At 46.9% G+C, this 20391-nt stretch overlaps 1 protein-coding gene across 4 annotated transcripts in view; it reads left to right on the top strand.

The window, feature by feature from the left end:
* Window positions 1–20391, top strand: part of ELMO1 (engulfment and cell motility 1) — a 456019-nt gene that overhangs the window by 163175 nt on the left and 272453 nt on the right. For all 4 annotated transcript variants that reach the window (XM_054571360.1, XM_054571362.1, XM_054571359.1 and 1 more), the window contains 4 exons: window positions 2229–2264; window positions 8398–8497; window positions 15797–15948; window positions 18033–18111. In XM_054571360.1, coding sequence (XP_054427335.1) covers window positions 2229–2264; window positions 8398–8497; window positions 15797–15948; window positions 18033–18111 — 367 coding nt within the window. The remainder of the gene's footprint in view (window positions 1–2228; window positions 2265–8397; window positions 8498–15796; window positions 15949–18032; window positions 18112–20391) is intronic.

The raw sequence follows: 20391 nt of genomic DNA, 5'->3' as shown, positions 1-20391 counted from the left end.
AATTATTAAAGGTAATTTTCAGGAAAAGATAAAAGCATGGCGTGTATATAAAAATGAACACATGTTAAAAGAATTCATTTCACTCCTGGGAAATGAGAGAATCAGGCAAAATGTTTTAACCATTTCAAAGGAAAAGTTAAAAGGGCTCAAATTTATTTGGAGCTCAGGAATGTTGAAATGAATTGCAAATGGAGACAAAACTGGTTTTTCACCTTCAGGGAAGAAGTCAAATTACTAACAGACAGGACAGAATATACATATGCATCAGCTAGACAATAAGGCGGCGATCTGATAACCCAGCAGAGCGTGCTGTGCTATCCGTATAAACACTGCATGATTTTCCACAGAAACACTTTTCTCTCCCCCCGCGCCCCCCCTTCTGTTTTATCCAAAGTTGAGACCTGTATATATGTTGCTGGCTAGGATGTCACAGATGCTTGGGTGTGTGTGGTTTTTAACGGCACCCAGTGATGACACGCCGATTTCTGTCTGTCTGTCTGTCTGTCTGATTACTGGTGTCCCTTTGACGCCTGAACGTAGAGCCTTCCAGGCATCTCCATCATAATGCTCCGTGCCCCCTTTGCGATTAACTAATAAGTCATTTTGGAGTCGTTACACTGTGGACAAATGGTACAAATGAGGTCTGAGTGTTTCCCCCCAGAGACCTGGGTCTGCAGCAATGCAAGCACACTGCTCTGTAAAACAACGTGGACTTATTTGTTCCTGGTTTATTCAATGGCCTGTAATCAATCACCACGATTATTTATTTTGACGCTCAATTTGCCCGAGATTTGGCTGTGGAACCTTCTTCAAGCCGCCTTCTCTGCCCTCTGCCCTGGCTCCAATTACTCTTTGGCCCTCCTCTGCTTTCTGGCTCCATGAGCTGCTCCAGACTTACCTCACTCTTTCCTTGCCCCGGCCCTGGCTGGGGTCATCTCTCCAAGGAGGCCCCGTTCCTTTAGTGGAAAGTAACGTCAGTCCTTCCAGGGGGACCCACCTGTGCTCAAGCCTGCCCCCTGGTGGCCACCCGCTCCTTCACCCTGCCCAGGGCCCTTCAAAGGAGGAGGGAAGGAAGCCAGTACCCTTTTATTATTTTTTTTAAAGACAGGCAAGTAAAGGAGAGGAGGAGGAAGAGGGATATCTCTTTATATACATTTCTAATCCCACAGTTTTACCAATACCAGATCTGATCTTGTGGTCAGTTAAGTTTCTGAAGTAGTTACATTGTATGTAGTTGCAAATGTAAAATATAACTTCGGAAGAGCGAGGTTATTCATCAACCACTTACTGAGCACCTACCTGTGCTCTGCACGCACCTGACATTAGAAAAGTGGGTCACGGTCAGAGACCCTGCCCTCAGGGAGCTGGCCAGACAGTGACGTCCTGAGTCACACAGCTGAGGTGGCCTCAGCCCAGGCAGACATGGGTGGGCTCCGTCTGGTCAAGGAAATCAGGGAGAGGCTTCAGAGGATCTTAGAATCAGGGCAGTTTGGGAGAGGACTTAGCTGGTTGGACAGGTGGGTAGAGTAGCCGATACAGAGGGAAGGAGATAGTGCCAGTGAGGTTTGGCAGGCTTGGCACTATCCTGCCAAGGAATGCGGGGGGTTTGATAAGGTTAGGGTCACTTGCTTCTCTGTCTTCTTGATCCCAGGGTTTTAAGAAGCATCATCGTCCTTTCTTGCAGGAAAGATCTGTCTATTGCACATTTTTTTTGCAGGCTACCACCCTGGAGTCCTGTCTGTTGTCCAAGACTATTGCAATGACTCAGGATGTCTTCCTTCAGAATTTTTTTTTTCTCCAGAAAAGGGAAAGTAAAATCAGTGAGCATTTTACCCAAGAAAGATAGACGACTGTGTGTTCAGTGTTGAGGATGTATTCAGGAATAGCTGGTCTGGTACTTTTAGGCTTTACCTTTTTCATTGAAAATGTACCCATTCTTAGCTCTGGGGATTTTCCCTTCTTGAACATATACCTGTTCTGAGGCAAATGGAGTGCTCTCGTTGCCTTGACTCATAAGTAAATGTAATATGTTGGTTCCAGTACTTTAATCTTGTCTTTTGATTGTTTCTTATATTAGAGAACACCGATTTATGACTTTGAATAATGGTTCAGAGTGAATAAAGTTTCCCTACTTCATGGCGGTTAAGTCTTTCTAAAAGATACGTAATTTGTGTAAAAATCTCTGCTTTCAAACTTGCTCCTCACATGATTGTTCTTGAATTTTGCAGACGATACCAGAAGTTGCAGAAGATCATGAAGCCTTGGTAAGAATTTACGATCAGTTGATACAGATTATATAACACTCTCTTCTTCTCTGCATCATTAGTCCCTGTCCTCTGATAACTGTGCATGTAGCTGTTTGAGTAATTTTTTTTTTTTTTTTTTTTGCTGTTTGATGTTCTCATAAAGAGGTTCTTTAAAAATTTATTTCCCGTTTCTTTCTGCTGTGCGCCAGAGAGGGTATTTCATATTTGCAACCACAGAATGAGCACATCAGGGCCACTGCCCTTCTCTGCAGCAAGGCTAGGCATAATTTTATGCATTGCATTAAACAAAAACTTTTTTGTGGCCTATGTGATGTTCAAAGTCAAAAGCCTTTGATTTTCTTCAATGGCTCCGTGAAAAAAAAAAGATACTCAGGGTTGAAGTATGGAATGAAAATCATTTACTTTGCATCTGAGAAAGTGCTGCCACCTGTCTAAAGTGTATCGCTTGGTAATTTTGCCTGGAGCTCCCAGGATTAATTCCGTCTTCGAGTTTTTCCTCCTCGGCTCCGTTCTTACCCACTAAACAAGATGAGACCAAAGAAACAAACTCACTGTACTAGCCTGCACAAATTTCTGTTTTGCCGAGTTATTAAGCAGATCATTTCAGCTTGAAGAGGGAGGCCGAAGAGACCCGAAACTGTGCGCCTTATTTTGTAAGCCCTCGGGAAAGCCCTGCTCACCTCCCGGGTAGGGTGTTGCTCTCAAATCGTTTCTGCTCCCCCACCCCTCCACGCAGAAAAATGTGTAGTTGCCGGAAGTCTTCAATTATTAAGTCGTAACAAAGTAGAGAAAGCAATCCTGAGTTTTTAGGAGAAAGCCTCTGAACTCGTAATTTGCTACATACTTTTCATACAGTAGAAGCACCGAACGGTAATGGCAGTGGAGCCACCGCTGACGAGAGTTAGTCCTGCCCTGGGCACTGTGACATGTTTACACTCTTCACTCTAATTTACACTCCTATCCACCACATGAGATTCGTAAAATTAGCATCAATTGCCTTCACGCAGGAGATGAAATCAGGTGGTGGAGCTGGGATTCAAACCGAGTTTTTCTCTAACAACCTTATGCAACCAAAACGATGTCTTAAAGTTTACCTCCCTCAGTTTTATTCTTTGGTATGCAGCGATGTTGGAGGTGTTGACAGCGGTGGGAACCAGGATTGGGGTTCATCCATCGCAGACAAAGTCAATGCTCAAGGCCCTCGTTCTTAAAATGCAGAGCAGCGTAATCAGACCGAGTGCTGACGCCGCATGGCCCTGAGAGCAAAACCTGACAGAGACAGTATAGGGAAGAAACACTATAGATCATCCAATGAACAGAGGTGCAACATACTACCAAACGTAATCAAGCAATATGTAAAAACGATACTACTTTACAGGCGACAAAGGTTCACTTCAGGAGTGGTTTAACGTTTGGAAATCAGTCATTGTGTGTGATTCGGCCCTTAGTAAAAGAAGGGAAGAAAAATAATCTTAACAGACACAGAATATAGATCATAGCTACGGAAAGAGCATTTAGTAAAGTCCAACGTTCATTCATAAAAATTCTCGGCAATCTGGGAATAGAGGCAATTTCCTCAGCCTCATAGAGGCGATCAACAAAAAATGCATTCTTCTTAACTTTAGAAGACTGAGCAACCTTTCCCCTAAAGATCGGAAATAAGGCAAATGTGCTTTGCACTTCTTTTCAACGTTGAACTGGAGTTTTTAGCCATAGCGATGTCAGGAAAGAAAAAAAGATGTATGATCCGAAAGGAAGAAGTAAAAGCAACTCTATTTGTAGAAGATGTGATTATTATGTAAAAAATCCTAAGAAATCTACAAAGATACTGCTAAATCTCCTAATTGAATTTAGCAAGGTTTCTGGATACAACATTGGTATATAAAAGTGATGCATTTTTACACATTAATAACAAACAACTGGAAAACAAAATTTTAAAAATTTATTTACAAAGTATCAGAAATCATAAAATTCTTAAGAATAAATTTACCAAGAGACATGCATTACCTGTTTATTAAAACATAAATGTATTGCCAAAAGAAATTAAAGAAGTAAGTAGGAGGAGAAGCTACTGTTTTGTGATTTGGAAGATACAGTATTGTTAAGATAGAAATTCTCCTTCAATTTATCTTCAGTGATTCAATGCAATACAATTTTTTAAAAAAGATATTATAAACCAATCTTAAAACTTAAAAGAAATGCATAGAAGAGCCAAAACGGTCTTGAAAAAACAACAAAGATTCACACAGTTGAAGGATTTCATGAGCTGATTTCAAGCCTTACTACTATAAAGTTAGTTCTTAAGACAGTGCGATATTGTTATAAAGGGGATAGACAGGTCAATGGAATAGAGTGCAGAAATGACCCATAGTTAAATTTTTAACAAAGGGGCCAAAAGAATGTTCGCCGACATAAATCACGCTCTAATTCTGAAGGCCAGGGTCATGCCTAAGGGGTGATGTAGAAATCCGTACATTTCAATGTGTATACATTTTACCACAGGCCGGAAACACTACAGTAAGTCCTCCCTTTACTTCATCGATAGATTCTTGGAACCGCGGCAGAATGTCGCAGAAGGAGAGCAGTTTTCCCACAGGCTAATTGATATAAACAAGATTTAACTTCCTATGGCATCTCATCAATGTTATATCAAAATGACATTAAACTAAATGATGTTATTCAAGGACCGGCTGTTCATGGAAAAACTCACAGAAGAGGGCAGAACTATATTCATTAACGTTAGCAATTTAGGACATATTCAGTGTGATTTATTGATAGCATTAAAACCGGCCTTTATTTCCCCTTTCCTCCACTTACCTTGGGCACGGCCCCCCGTGGAAACATACAGAAGCACTGTTCCTTTATAACTCAGCAGCATGCATTCCAATGCTGGGGGCTTGGCTGAAATCCGCTGGAACGAAGATGGTCTCTACCGCGCAGCAAGGAAACATTCATTGGCGTCCTGCCAGCGCACACGGTGCGCTGGCGCGGGCCGCCCGAAAGCTCTCCCCAAACCCAGACGCGGGCGCGCGCTTCTGCTTCCGGAGGCGCAGCGCCAGGAGCCAAGCCCGACCTCTGCGCTCCAAGCTGGGCGCCGCGGGTCGCGCACAGCACCGACCACCGACAAAGCCCCTGGGGGGCGCTGTTAGCTGCTTGGCTTATTAATGTTGCATGCGTGACGCGCTGCGGTCAAGAGTCTGTCGCGCTGCCTGTCACAAACCACGCCGGCTGCAGGTTTCCTAGGCTGGTGGAGCATCGCCGTCATTCAGGAAAGGAGGTGATGAATCCACTGATCCGGAATGTAGTGCCGTGTTAGCATGGCCATCCTGTCCTGGCCGCTGGGGGTTTGCAGTTGAGTTTGGAAAAAATCCTCCCTCCTGGAAACCGAGTGTGCCATCCAGCTACCAGTCATAGTAAACTACATACGCTGGTATGCACTATGCATATCATATATATAATATGTGTGATATGTTTTATATGTTTAATAACATTAGGCAACAGCATATATAGCTACATCTAATAACATTTATATATCATGTTTAAAGCACCTTTATAATATATGTAATTATATATTAAAATGTGTATAGATATATACATTACTAGATAATATTTGTGTAAAGTGTGACATACAACATTTTTATAACCGGTTGCTGGATAGATCCAGAAAGCAATCTTCCCTTTGGGCACTGGGGGGTGTGACGTGGAGAAGCTTTTCTCTCACTTATTGATCATTCACCCCAACGGGCAATTTGCACAAGGCAGAAACCTGTCTGCCGTCTCAGGTCTGGTGCTCCTCCTCCCTCCCCCCGTGGACATTGAAACGCTGGCCCCAAAGCAACTTTCGAGATGAGACTCGTTCCCTTTCTCTGCCTCTTTTTTTCCCGAGGCTCTTACAGGAGGAGTCTGTAGGCAGAGCTCTGGAGCATTTGGGGACGAGGGACCATCCCCAGCCATTACTAAGGCTATATAGATTATGGGTTCATCGAGCAGGGGACAAAGTTATTTTGCCTTCAGCTAATTAGAAGCGTAAATATAATTTAGCTTTTGCTTCTAAAGCAGCTCATGGAGACTATTCCCAGTCTCAACTGGCTACAGGGAATGTAAAGAAGAGCTTGATTCCCAAAGTGTGCGCGTTCCTTTGTCGCTGCCTTTGCATTGCTTGTTCCGTTAGCAATGACATTGAGGCCACTCTGGGGCCTGGTCTGGAGACCACGGAAGCCGTCCCCAGGCGTGTGGAGGAGCATCTTTAGTGGATGAGGTCTGCGGCAGGCCAGATGTGACCAAATGGCAACTGGTAGTTACATGGTTGCTGTTTTAAGTTAAAAAATTTAGCTAATACTGTTTACTACTACTATAATAAAATAATAAGCTAATAGTTTTACTACAAATACTATGCATTATTCTATGATAATGTAACCACAGTAATACTAATGCCTGAATAATCTATTAATAAATCTTACTACTTGATTTATTGCCTGGCTCTCTCATTTTCTTTCTTTCCCTTCCTTCCTTCCTTCCTTTCTTCCTTTCTTTCTTTCTCTAATGCTTGGATTTTCTTGTCTCATTGTCTGTAGAAAGCGTCATTATGGAATTTCTTGCTACTGTTTCCAGCCCAATTTTCTCCTTTCTTTACTTTTTGTTCTCTCCTTCAAGTGAGTTTGTTTTCTTGTCTGGAATTTCTTTTCTGGGGCACGATCCTCTGATGCCACCTAGGGGCACCTGCGAGATTGGGATCGCCCATCTGTGACTCAGAAAAAAAAGCCTTTTTAAAAAAGCACTTACTGCTTCTCTGTCGGCCAGAATGGCATGGCCTTCCTGCCAGTTTTAGTTTTCTGGCTCCAGAGACAGATAATCTTGACACAATGAGGGCAAGCATTTGAAAATCACAGGCTTCGGTTACCTTGTTAAAACCTCACTTTTGCACAAGGATCACAGTTTGCACTCAAAGGCTGCCCTCCACCTGCTACCCGCTGCTTGGGCGGCTCTCAGTGCCGGAGCTTGTTTTACCTCCCCCAACAATCCCTGGAGTTGGGCACCGTCACCCCCACCATCGGCATCGTCCATCCCCCTTTTTAATAAATGAGGAAACCGAGGCAGAAACTGCATCAGCAACCCCTTCCCTCCATCTGCTGTCCGGCCCCAGGGGCCACGCGCTCAGCCTTTCCCGTCGCTTGCCGCTCAGCCCCTCTGACTTCTGCATCTTGGGATCAGGCTCCTTCCCCAGAGCTGCATCCTCTCCGCAGGTTCCTTTCTGCACCGCAGTTTCTGGGTGAAGCTGGCAGCCCGAGGCCATTCCTGAGGCCGGGCTGCAACACGAGGAAGAAGGGGGAATTGTGCAGCTGGTGTAGAGAAAGATGAGCCTGCTTTCTATTCTATTAATTGAAAATTGATGGGAACAATCAATTTAAACATTTTATGAGGCCCTGTAGTGCCGCAGTTGTGGTATATGAGCCTACAGATTGCAAAGTGTGAACAAGTAACTTGATTTTTTAAAAATCAAGCATATGCATCAGTGCAGTTGTATACAGGGTAGAAGTCCTGGTGAGCAAAATCAGTGAACTTGGAGAGTACTTATCTTGAGAGTTTCAACTTAATACTTACTATGATGAAAATTTACAGGGAAGACGAGTTTCTAGAAAATTCAGGGTCTGTTAAAGCGCTGTTTTGAAGGCACCAGAAATCTGGATATTGTCTGATAAGAGACAAAACGGCTTTTACCTGAGCTTGCTGCATCTCCCTTTGGGTTTCTGATGCACACGTTGGAGCCTTCCTACGGGCCTCTGAGTCACAGCAATCTATTGCCTGCCAGCGTCATCATTCCCATAGATACTATACAAAGAGAAAATGCTGGCCGGTGTAACGTAGAAATGAATGTGCTTACTTACCCATGTGTTTGTAGCTATGAGCTTGTGTGCATGGGTATGCACTTGCTCAGAGAGACAGACACACACACACGTGCAGGTACATAGAGGCCACACAAATCCTTTGCAAAGTGCTGATACTCTTAAGAGAATTATTCCACATCTTCCCTGCTGGCTCCCATGGACAATAAAGGGGCTTTGTCCCTTTTGGGTCTTTCCTTGTGCTCCGCTCCTGGCCTGTGACCTCTGTGCCTCCCTGTGTTTTCCAGCTTTGGGGACATGCTGTCCTTCACCCTGACGGCCTTTGTTGAGCTGATGGACCACGGAATAGTGTCCTGGGATACGTTTTCGGTGGCGTTCATAAAGAAGGTAAGGCAGATGGTGCCTCCCTGGCTTAAATCACCTCCTCCATTTGTAGCTATTTTTCTCTGCTTTGAGGGTATCTAAAAGTTGTTTCCTTTTCTTCTTTGTTAAAGAAAGGGGGGGGTTGATAGTACTAGATGTACATGGGTCAGGAAGCCTAAATTATGTATGAAAGTGACATTTTCTGCCCACCGAAATCTTAAGGGATTGCACTGGGAGCCCAAAGTCAAGAAAAATCAAGGTGTCATGTTGTTAAAGCCACAGAAGTGTGTGCTGAGTCCCTGCACAGGGCTCTGCGGTTCTCATGACCTATGCAGAGCCTCTGACATTCCTCCTGATCTTCTCCCCTCAACCCCATGAACAGGGAAAGGGAAAGAGGCAAAGTGTGCGGATTTCCTACATGGCCGGGTTGGAAGCAAGGCGGTAAGAGAAGGGGTCCTGTCTCTCAGGCACAGGGTGGCCGCTCCCTCGTGACGATGGTGCAGTGGGCGTCTCTGTGACCAGCTGGCCCCACTTGTTCCTCCTTCTGTGGGAGCAGCTCGTAAAGGGACCCCGTGAGGGCAGAGGGCGGGAGAGCCCCCACCGTCCCTGCAACCGAGTCGCCATAAAGGCAGACCTGCACGCTTGGAACTCCTCTCGTCCTCTTGACAAAAAATACACAGCCCCAACTGTGTAACTATTAAATCATAAGCTATTACTATTAATTTGTTAACTTATTTTTCCTCTCTTTGTGTTTGTGAAAATGTTTATAAATGGAATGGCATGTTTCTTCCTTCTCTTGTCCGGCACATGTCGGGAGGGCATAAATTTATTTTTTAAGTGTAGGTTCCTGGGAAGGATTTTCTAAAATAAAGAATTTCAGGGAAGCTGTGCAAACGCTGGAAAATCAAAGCAAAACCTAATAAAAGTCACCAGAATTTTTTAGATCTCTTATTTTGAAATCACGGTAGACACACAGAGAAGTAGCACAAAATGACAGAGAACGTTCCCCGGGGCCTTTCGTCCAGCTTTCTTTTCCACTGCTGTTCCCATGCTGCACGGTGACGGAACGACCATTGCCGCCCCTAAGAAGCTGATGGCGGTGCAATGCGTTGCCATAATTTGACTTCACCAGTTTCTCTTCTGATGTTCTTTCCCTGGTCGAGGACCCAGTCCAGCGTCCCACGCGGCTCTCGGTTGCCATGTCTCCTTAGTGTCTTGCGATCTGGCTGTGCTTCAGGTTTTCCTTGTCTTTCGTGACTTGGATAATCTTGAATGGTACTGGGCACTTACCTTGCAGAACGTCCTTCAACCTGGGTTTCTTTGATACTTCCCTCCTGGTTGAATTAAGGTCACGCGTTTTTGGCCAGAACGCCGGAGAAGTGATGTTGTGCCCTGCTCAGCGCTCACAGTGCGGCACCTGCTGGCCGTATGTCTTCATGGACGGCGATGTGGACCTTGGCCGCGTGGTTGAGGTGGCATCTGCTGAGTCTCCCCACGGTGAAGTCACTCCTTTTCCTTTTGCAGTTAATGAGCATCTCGAGGGAGATACTGCCTTGAGTTGAAGGACATGTGAGAGTCGCTGGCACAGAAGCCCCGTAGATCGGACTCCTGCGGGATGTTGCTTATTTATTTCAGACAAGAGCTGACTGGGGACCCAGGATGCTGGTGACACACCTCTGAGCCACTTGCCCTCTGCAGGGGCATAAAGCCAAAGGCGATAAGCAGTGGGAACCCCCTAGAAGACACCCATAAAAGGAAGGGGGCCCTGTTTGCCTCTGTTTGGCAAAATTGCTGAAAAGAAAAGTAGGGGTTATAGACAAGAAAACCAGAGGAAATCTGATGTGTTGTGAGGGACTTTCCTGAGGGGTAGCAAGAAAGGTGAGCATTGGATGATGAAAGCAGAGAGCAAATTGCTGTTGTCTTTCTCAGGTGAAAGTTCTGGAGAAGCAAGTTCAATCTAAACATCCTGGGTTTTGTGGGCTTCTGATATTTAACTCACTCTGAATTTATGGCAGGCCTCCTTTCCTGTATTCCGTTTGCCTTCCTGTCTGTTTCTAGAGCCCCTTTTGCTATAAAAACAGTGCTCTTCTGAAGGCAAATTCCTGGAACTTATCTTGTGTGTTCACAAACCACATTATTTCTTCTGATCCCAGCAGGAACCCTCTCCAGGAGAGAAAGAGAGTGTTGTTATTTCTGATCAGCAGGCGAGGACACAGTGGCTTGGGAGGCTCAGGGAGGGGGCTGTCACTGGTCCCTGGCTCAGGCTCCTCCCCGCACGCTCAGGCACTTACTTGTCCTTGTTTTCAAGTGGTGGAGAGCATAGCTTCTGAAGACTTGCTCCACCCCTCACGCTGCCTCTTGGTCAGCCTCTCTGGCCTGCCTCGCGCACAGTTAAGTGACCTTTCCTGCTCTGTATCCTCCTCAGGTCTCGTGTTCGCCCCGGTTCCAGCACGTGTCACACTTCTGTGACTTTTCCTTCCATTCGTGTGGCTCTCCCAATGGACCGTGAGTCCTGGGGAGGAGGAGCCGCCACTTTCTCAGTGATGTTGTCCTCAGAGCCTTGCTAAATATCTATGAAATGAATGAATGAAATCTGCTTCCGATGCATTTTTTTTTAAACACTAAAACTTGAAGGCGAGAAGGAGTACAGTTGGCACCGACTTGAAGTGTATTTCAAGTAAAGTTTAGGTTATAAGCAGAAAGGAATACAATACGCTCTTTTTAAATGATGTGAGAAGTGGGGAGAGAAAATGACAATAATTTAATTTTCTAACTGCTTAAGAAAATGTTTTCCATTCGCTGAAATTAAATGAAAAGCTATAATCTAAATAAGTAAAGACTAGTAATCTTGACAGTTTAAATAAAAAATGAAATATTCTTTCAGAAGGCAGTAGCTTTAACATATTCTATGTCCTCATTCCCATTCTGTTTCCTTTTTTGCCACTTAGAGCTCAACCGTTACGTGCATTTTGAAAATGGTCATCTGAAAATGACTTTATAATTGATAGTTATTGCAAGGTTAATTTTTTTAATTCACTAGCTGGATGAAATTCAGCGCTCTGACAACCCAGGCATTGTATGCAGACAACTGTCTTCTAAATGGAGCTTTATCTGGACAAAAATCTACTGACAAAAGATGCTTATCTCTGTGCTACAGACTTGGCTTCCTGTTAATGCCAAATTCATAGCACTTGGGAGGAGGATTTTGTCCCTGCCTGCCCCGTCTCCTCCTCTGCTACTTTATCTGTTCGGTTATGTGTGCACTTAGAGTCTAGTTACAAACTCTGTTCGCAATAAATAACATCATTTCATAAGCCCTTTGAAACCTGGAATCCCTTGATATCAATATATAACGTTGTTGGTTTTTAAGACTGGGCTACTTAAGGAGAGGGTAGGAAGACAGGGAGAGAAAAGAAATGAACCCCCCCCCCCCCCCAAAAAAAAAACCCAAACCAAGAAAGCTTTTTTGCGTTACAAGTTGGTTTTCTTCTTGCCAAGGATAACATCGGTGCCTTTTCTTGGCAGGAAGGTTTCGTACAAATGCTCTGGAAACCTTAGCTCTGCAGAGGGCCTGGTTCACCCCGCAGTGTTTCAGGTGTCTGGACAAGCATCCAGCCGTTTCGGTTTGGAGACCCAGTGACTTTTGCCTCTGGAAAACTTGTGAGATTTACGGCCTCTGCCTGGATACCTGAACACGCAGGAGTGGAGCTCCAGGCTCTCCAAGGCTCATTTTGGTTTTAATAATGTGGGAGAATTTAGGACCTCGTTCTAAGTGATGCTAAGAAGGGTTTACGTGGCTTTCAGTTCGTATCGCTGATTTGTGCCCTGTGATGACCCTTAGCTTCTTAAATGTTGCCCAGACAGTCCTCAGGTTTGTTTAGGTAGCATTTTTAAATGAACGGGAGCACGTGGAAGCGGTGTGTGTGCTTATTGCTAACTCTTCCGCCCTCTGCTTCCCGGTGCTGTAGATCCGCTTTCCAGAAGCCGTACTTGGGCCGGCTGAGACCCTGCCACCTGAGCCAGCCAAAAGGGCAGGAGTGGGACTTCAAAAAATGTAAAGGCAAAGGAAGTTGTTATTGATTTTGTGTGGTGGGGGGAGGGAAAAGGGAAATTAAAATTTCACCAGACATCCTTCACCTTTTAAATTACAGACGTTAAATAGCATTTGGGCTTGCACTGATATGGAGCCTGTTTACAGTCATTATATTTGCTTAATCAGCACTGATGCCTTGGTGATTAGTGCTCATTAGATGAAAATACTGGGTGGTCTCTGTGCCTGGGTAAAACCACGGATAAAGAAAGGCAAAAGATAGAAGTTAGTTTCAAAAGTTACTAGTATCTCCTAGAGCACTATGTGTAGGACCCTACTCTCTACCAGCAACACGCAGCTACGTGAGATCCCCCAAAGGCTCAGCCGGTAGCCTGCTGTAGGGCTACTGAAATGGGGGGCTCCATATGTCAAGAAAGAGGTGTAACAAAAGGAAAGATTAATTTTAAAGAAGTTAGATGAAGGTAAGCGGTTGGTTTCAATTAGTTCCAGAGGTGGGGAATGGAAATGGAACCTAAAAATCCCTAAATCAAAGCAATGCCCGCAGGCTATTTTGCCCCCCACTGAGCAAGCCCTTTGGAAGCGGGCGCGCGTTAAGAGTCAGTATCTGAATAAAACAAAACCCCTTATGAGAAGGTGCACTTCATGTAAAAACACCCGGAGTTCTGAGTGAATATTTCCAGAATATTGTCAGAAGAATGTTTGTGGAAGGAGAGGGTACGTGTGTTAGGGGGCCATTTGGAACATAGAGAACCCTGAAGAACATTCTGTCTCAGTAACCTGGTCCTGAGTGAGGCCACAGGCCAGCGCTGTGCTTGCAGATTGATGTGCACCAAAGGGGAGACGTGGCAGCAGGTGACGGATGTCTGGTGACTGGGGCTACCAATGGCCGATGATGTGGCAAACTTGGAAAAGGGGACCTTGCAACAGGAGGGTCATGAGGACAATGCGATCGGTTTCCATCCCATTTAATTTAGTCTTCGTTGGAATATCTAAATGGAAGTACCCTTTTGGATGCCAAGAAAAGCATAAGCACTTAACATACTTCACAGTAAGTGCCTTTTCCTCCATCTGTCTCTGCTGGACTACAAGGTCCTTGAAGGGAGGGGTGGGCTTGCTCGTCTCTCTGTTTTCTGACCTCAGACATACCAGGCTGTTTGACCAGCACACAATGAAGGCGTGTCACTCGAATGAATGGAAAGAGGGGGTGAAGGCGGGCAGGTGGGAAGGAACTTGATGATACACTCTCAGGTGGAAAATTCTCCAAGGAGCCTTAAAGATACTTGCAAGTTTAATGAGTGGAAACCCTCCAAGGAAAGTGGAAGGTGGAGAAATTTAGTCCAGGCGAAAATCAGCCATGCAGTCAAGACGTTCTTAGAGAGGTCTGCCATTTTCTAGCAAGTGCCCAAGAATTGTGCCGGGATAACGAGAAATGGTTGGGGTGCTGCCGACGGGGAAGCAAAGGCATTTCTGTTCCCTTTAGAAGAGGTCTGAGGGCTAAGCCGTGAGCACGGAATGAGAGGAATTGGATGTTTGTCAGAGGAAAGATGGCCTTAGACGAAGAAAGGTGACGGGTTTGCTGAAGTGGAGCAGGCTCTTGGGATGAAGGCCAGGGCTCTCCAGGGGCAGTAAACGCGCTGCAGAGGTTTATTAGCCATGAAACAGGCTGAAGCGATCAGATGATGGGCCAGCGGAATTCTTTTGAGAATCTTAAAATTCTCATACTCTTCCCCTAGGTTCTATTATAAAATAATAGCATTTGGAATATAAAATCATAATGTTACTCTACTTTATGTCCTTTATTCCCCACCCTCTGAGATCCAGATGTATCTGGGGCCAGAGACGGTGTTGGTGTCTGTACCCTCACCCCTACTTTCACCAGGGAGTCCTTGGGCTGGAAACAGTTGACATGGTAACGACAAGTTACCATGGACACCTTTGCCTTTTATCTTGTACAGGGATGGAGAGGGGACTAGGAGAAGCAGTCGGTGGGATGGCGTAAAGGGAGAAATGAGTGTCGACAGAGGGAAGCAGCAAGTGTCAATTTGTCATGGAGCCAAACTGTGTAGCTTTTCAGAAAGTAGTCATTATGTTGATACAGTAACAGCCTTTTAGCATGAGTTGTCAACAGACAGTAGTAGCTTTTAATGAGGCCTCTACAAGCAAACCTTGATGGTGCCCATGTGTTTGGGTGCCTGAGACCCATTATTCTAACCCTTACTTTGCTTCTCTCTTTCGTTGTGATTGATTATGTTGGAGGCCTTGGTGATTAATTCCTTAGAGAATCCATGTTAGTGCCTACACTATTATTTTAACTTCTCACACTGCTCATTGAAAGGTTTTCCTGTTTGCTCAACTTTAGAGAGATGAGAGGAGTTTATTTTAACCATATAGAACGACGGACTGGGGAAAAGCATTCCACTGAGGAATCCCGCAGCGAGTAGCCAGTGACTGAGGAGTTGCCAGTTGAACTGTGTTGACAAGTGTGATTTGTGTGAGTCCCTGAAGACTGTAACGGGATCATAATAACATAAGAGCCCCGGGCCCAGCGGGTAAGGGAGCGGCCTGCGAAGGGAGAGGAACGGCTCTGGGTATATGTCGGAATTACCGTCTCAGGGAAGCACAGGGGCCCTTACGCTCCATGGTCGGCCCTTCTTACTTGTGGCTCTCACACCAAAACGGATCCAACCGGCTGCACATGGAAAACATTCTGGGAAAAAATAAATCCCGGATAGTTCCAAGAGGCAACACTTGACTGTGCCAAGCCCCGAGCACTATGCTGAACGTTCCCAGATGAAGAGATGTGCTGGCGCACCCTGCTGTAGCCTATCTGCCAATCAACGTTGTAGGCAAATACTGTTTACTCCTCTGTCCATGACGGACTTAGGCACCCGTGGAGTTTATCTGAGGGGGTCTTGGAGCCAATGCCCCTGGATACGCAGGCGCGGGTGTATGTGTTGAAATGGTTTGCTGTTGAAAGCTGAAACTTAGAATAATCCTGGAAACACCAGGCTGAATTCTTGGACGCTTCCCCTTCTAAAAGTTGCTTATTATTGAATTATAGACCTCGGAGATGAATGGCGCTCTGTGGTGGTATCACGAAGAGTCGTCGTTGGCTCCACGCGTTCCTTGCTGGGCGGCGGTCGTCCCAGAGCCTTTTTGTCCCTGGTGTCGGAGTTTCTTAAATGAGCTCCCGATTCCTTGACTTGCTCCCCTCTGTCCTTCTCTGCTCTGCTTCCCCCGGGCAGTCACCCGTGTCCTGCTTGGGTTTTCAGATAGCAAGTTTCGTGAACAAGTCAGGCATGGATACCTCCATCCTGCAGCGGTCCCTGGCCATTTTGGAGTCCATGGTGCTCAACAGCCACGACCTCTACCAGAAGGTGGCCCAGGAGATCACCATCGGCCAGCTCATTCCACACCTTCAAGGGTAAGCCTGCTGGGGCTCCGCCGGGGGGGCGGGGCGGCGCTCCAGCCACCGGGATGCCTGCGAAACGTGGCGTGTCGATTTGATTGAACATACAGAACAGGAACCTTGACTTGGCGTGTCATCCACCATGCACACGCTTGTCCCCATCCCACTGAAACACACAGGGACTCGCCCCCTGGTGAGCTCCGTGCCTGTCCTTGGCACTGTTCTGTCCCCAGTGCCTGGCCCTGAGCAGGCACCTAATTTTGATCAGCACTGGCAGATAGATATCCACAGAGCTTCGCTTTTCACAGGACATAACAGGCCAGTTTGTTCTCTTCCGTTCTCAGCAGAGTCTCTCCTCAGTCATTTACATCGCTGTCTTCTGTGACTTGGTGAGTATTTTCAGGGCCGCTAAGAATTTTGAGAAGCAGGCTTCTTCAGGCTCAAGGTGATTATAGTGTCCTTTTGTGATTTATCATGTACGCATTTTTTCCTAGAGGCTTGAGCTACAAGGCGTGGCCCAGCAGCCTGCTCTCCCTGGGGCTTTCCCTTCTCTCTTCCTTTAGGCAACTAGTAAGGTTGCCTCCAATGACATGGAGTAAGGAAGACCCCGCTGTATAGATGCTGCTTTGTAAATTTCAGTACTTTGGTCTCAAGGTGACAACAAACACCTGAGCTTACTCAGAATAGGGAGTGTGTTGATAGGATGTTGGCCGCCTTTGAACCCAAGAAAGACTTCAGTAGCTGAGCCTTGGGCAGGGCACAAACTGTGGCCGCTTCTCTAGCATTTCTGCTGGCTCAAATGTGACGGGGCTCCCAGTAACTGCCTCACCTGTCCCCAGTCTCTCAGGTCATGACGGCACATTCTCAAGAGGAAACCGGATGTCCGTTTGGGGTGGGGGCGCAGGTGGAGATCCAACAGTCCTCCATATACCGAAATGGCAACTGTCATGTTATAACATAAACCACCAAAATGCATGTGATGTTTTGTGCATTTGGAGGGAGGATGGCAACCAGAATGTAACATTTTTTGTCACACAAGCTAAAGACGGTGGCCTCCGGGAAACCGAGCATGTGCCCTAGAAAGAGGACTCTGCGTGAAACCTGTCCAGAACTAATAGCCGTGTCACAGCTCCCTGAATGCCGAACGTATCATCCTAACAACCTACATCTTCTTCCCGTGTCTCGGGGCTGCACGGGTGTAGCCACGGCAGGGAGCGTCTCGCTTGCCAAGCGCAGTGCCCAGGATTTGATGTGTGTCACCTCGTTTGAGTCTAACAGCAGCCTCTTGAATGAAGTGTGTTCTTACCCAGCGTTACAGGCGAGGAAGCTGTGTCCTAGGAAACTGGGGGGCCCATGAACTTGTCCGGGCCGCAGGGCCGGCAGCTGGGGCGCTGGGCCCCGAGTGTCCTCCTGCCGCAGGCCACGTTCTCAGCGCTGCCTCTCCCGGAACTGCCCATCGCTGTGGCTCCTGGCTGCTCTTTGTTTATGCCTGGTTCTCCTTGTTGACTCTTTACCACGTGGCTTACAGTAGATCTGTGCCTCGTTTGGAACTCTTGATTTCATTTGGGGAAAAAGCAAATATATAAAAACATAAAAACCGATCGTCTTGTCATTGAAACAGTTTCCATTTGGATATAGATTTTTAGAACATGTAATACCATGGCCATGGAGACAAAGCCATGTCCTTTATAAGAAGCCCAGGCCTCGGGGACTCCCGAGTCTACCCCCAGATAGACGTTGTGCAACAGACAGAACATTGCGCGCGCACACACACACACATTTCATCCACTGAGTTTATGCTGTTAATGGTAACAGGGAAGAACGGGAGAGGGCCACGGGCCACCTGAACTTTCTGCCGGGTTTCCGCTGAGCAGGGTGTTGTCTGGCTATCTCCCTCCGCGCGCCCCGCCCCCCATACATATACACACAAACTGTGTTCCCAGCCTTGTGGTGGTTGAAAAACATTCTCAGTGGGACCAAGTGTTCTAGGTCCTGCCTTTCTCTCTCACCATTTTTGGGGGCGGCGATCATGACCTTTATCCCAGTCTGACTCAGGGAGAGCGTCTTCTGACTTTCTGTATCATTCTGCGTCCATACAGGACAGATCAAGAAATCCAAACCTACACCATCGCCGTGATCAATGCGCTTTTCCTGAAGGCCCCGGATGAGAGGAGGCAGGTAAGCTGCATGCTTTTTGTCATAAGACCGTGCCCAGGAATGGCGGCGTCTGGTGCAGAGCCTCCTCTCCTGCCCCTCCCGGGGACTGGCTGGGCCTCCCTGCCGCTCTGCCGCTTGGCTGGCTGGCCTGGGACCATTCACACATCCGGTGGGAAGCGGGTGGAGGTGGGCAAGCCTTTGCGTGAGGAAGGGGGCTAGAATGTTCCAGCAGGAGAGCCCTTTCATCACATGACACCAATGCGGGAGCCCCCAGACTGGAAACAGTGGCCGCTCTGCAGGCTCTGGAGAAAGCAGAGGCAGAAGTCCCTGTGACCCTGTGGCCTTGTCATCTCGCTGAATGCTTCCTGGGGCAAGGAAGGCGTTGTCCCACTTTTCTGATGAGGAAACTGAGACCCTGGGGGTGTCAGCTTGGCCCGGGACGGACCACGCAGATTGCTGCCCCCCATCGCGGTAACGGGTCGCGTGGCCGAGGGGCTCTGTGCCCCGTGATGCGTCTGCTGCCTGTGTGCGGGCGTGGCTGGGAGGCCCGGGCGGCCCGTCCCCTCCTCTCTGCCCCTGCGAGACCCACGCTTTGAGGCTCTCCTTCGTCTGTCGATCTTTGGTTTTTCTTCAGCCAGGGAAAGACTCATTATAGGGGAGGGTGTGGAAGAAGTGGAATTTTTTGTCTTGAAATTTGGTTCATATCTCAAAATCTATTCATGTTTTTTCACGTCAGTGTAACGTACTGTGTTACGTTGGTCACCGTCCACTTCATGTAAAAACTGGGTGGAAATATGCAATTTTTCAATGCTCAGAAGGTGTGCTGGGACACTCCAGGAGAGTCACCAATGTGGTGTTTTGGCAGAATTTAGGGAGCTGGCATCAACTGCACACTGTGTCAAGTATTTTATCTTTTTAATTTTATTTTTTTCACTGTCCAGGTTTTTAAACCTCAGCGATTAAATATGAGGGTGCCTGGTTTGCTCATTCCGGGGGCAGTCTTTGCCCAAGGAGGGGAGCGACGTCGGAGTTTCCCGTCTGTGTGGCCCGGTGTCGGCGGAGCCTGGAGGGCCCTGCCTGCACACCGGGCTGGATTTTAATGGGGGGGCGCTGCAGGGCCCCCCCATTAAATGGGGGGCTGCTGCTTTGTATTTCTATCTAAAGGCTGAGCTCACGATAATTCCTAGCAGCCCAGCCAGTGACCAGGCAGCTTATACATACTCGGGCCGAGCTTGGTCATTCGGAGAAGCGTGAGCCTCCTGCAGGCCAGACCAAGGGAGCCCGGCTGGACCGCCAGTGTGTGGACGCCCGGAGGACGCAGGCTGCAGAGGCTGTGCGCTGGCCTGACCTCAGGGCCGCCCCGGCCCCTGTGGGAGAGGATGCTGGGCCAGAGGCCCTGAGCTCGGGCCCGCCCCACGTGCGGTGACCCCGCTTGGGTCTCTGGATGGAGACACGAGGAAGACGCCTGTGCTTTGTATCTTCCTGTTACATCGGAACTGCTGGTTATTGGCTGGACTGGAGTCACGTGACCGTGGAAAAAGCAGGAAATCAGATACCAGTCTATACTGACTCCAGTGAAAAGATAATGGAATACCAATATACCACTAGCTTTCGATTTTGTGAATCAAATTTTTATTTGGAAAATTGGGCCATATGGGACTGAGCTGACACACCTGGCCATATATTGCAATAATAATTAATAATAATAATAAATCACAATAGGCAGTCTAATAACACTAAACCACTTAAGAAAACAGTTCAACTAAGAGAGAGTGCATATAATCCATCAGAAAATTTTGAGTGTTATATGAGTCATTTAGTCTTTGCAATAAAAATAACAGTAAAGATGCTTTTGCTTAAGCTACTTGCCACTATGCATCTTACTATTTTCATGGCAAAAAAAAATAATAATAATAATGGGATTTTGCCACACGTGTTGGCAAAATCCCTTCCAAATTTCTCTACCAATATTTATGGTTCTGATCAGCATATTTAAGAAAAAAAAAAAACTCTTTGGTCCAAAGATTTGGTAGAAAGGTCAGAAAATACAGATTCCAAAGGGAGAAGTTTTCAAGACCCCGAAGATCACACCCCCAGCGGGAGACCCGCTGGCCCTGCTCCCAACCCCGTGCCGCCCGCGGCACCGCTGCCTGCTTTGTGCCCCGAGCAGGCGCCCCCACACGCACCTTGTCTTTACCAGACCTGCTCACACTGCGCGCACTGGTTTGCTTATGTAAACTGCTTTAGACACGAAACAAGGTTGTGTGGACATCTCTCCCTGTCAATATCTCTATCCAGATT

This window comes from Pteronotus mesoamericanus, unplaced genomic scaffold, assembly GCF_021234165.1.
Source record: "Pteronotus mesoamericanus isolate MK-2021 breed Mesoamerican mustached bat unplaced genomic scaffold, CSHL_Meso_final contig_220, whole genome shotgun sequence".
Classification (NCBI taxonomy): domain Eukaryota; kingdom Metazoa; phylum Chordata; class Mammalia; order Chiroptera; family Mormoopidae; genus Pteronotus; species Pteronotus mesoamericanus.
This window is presented reverse-complemented; position numbering and strand designations above follow the sequence as displayed.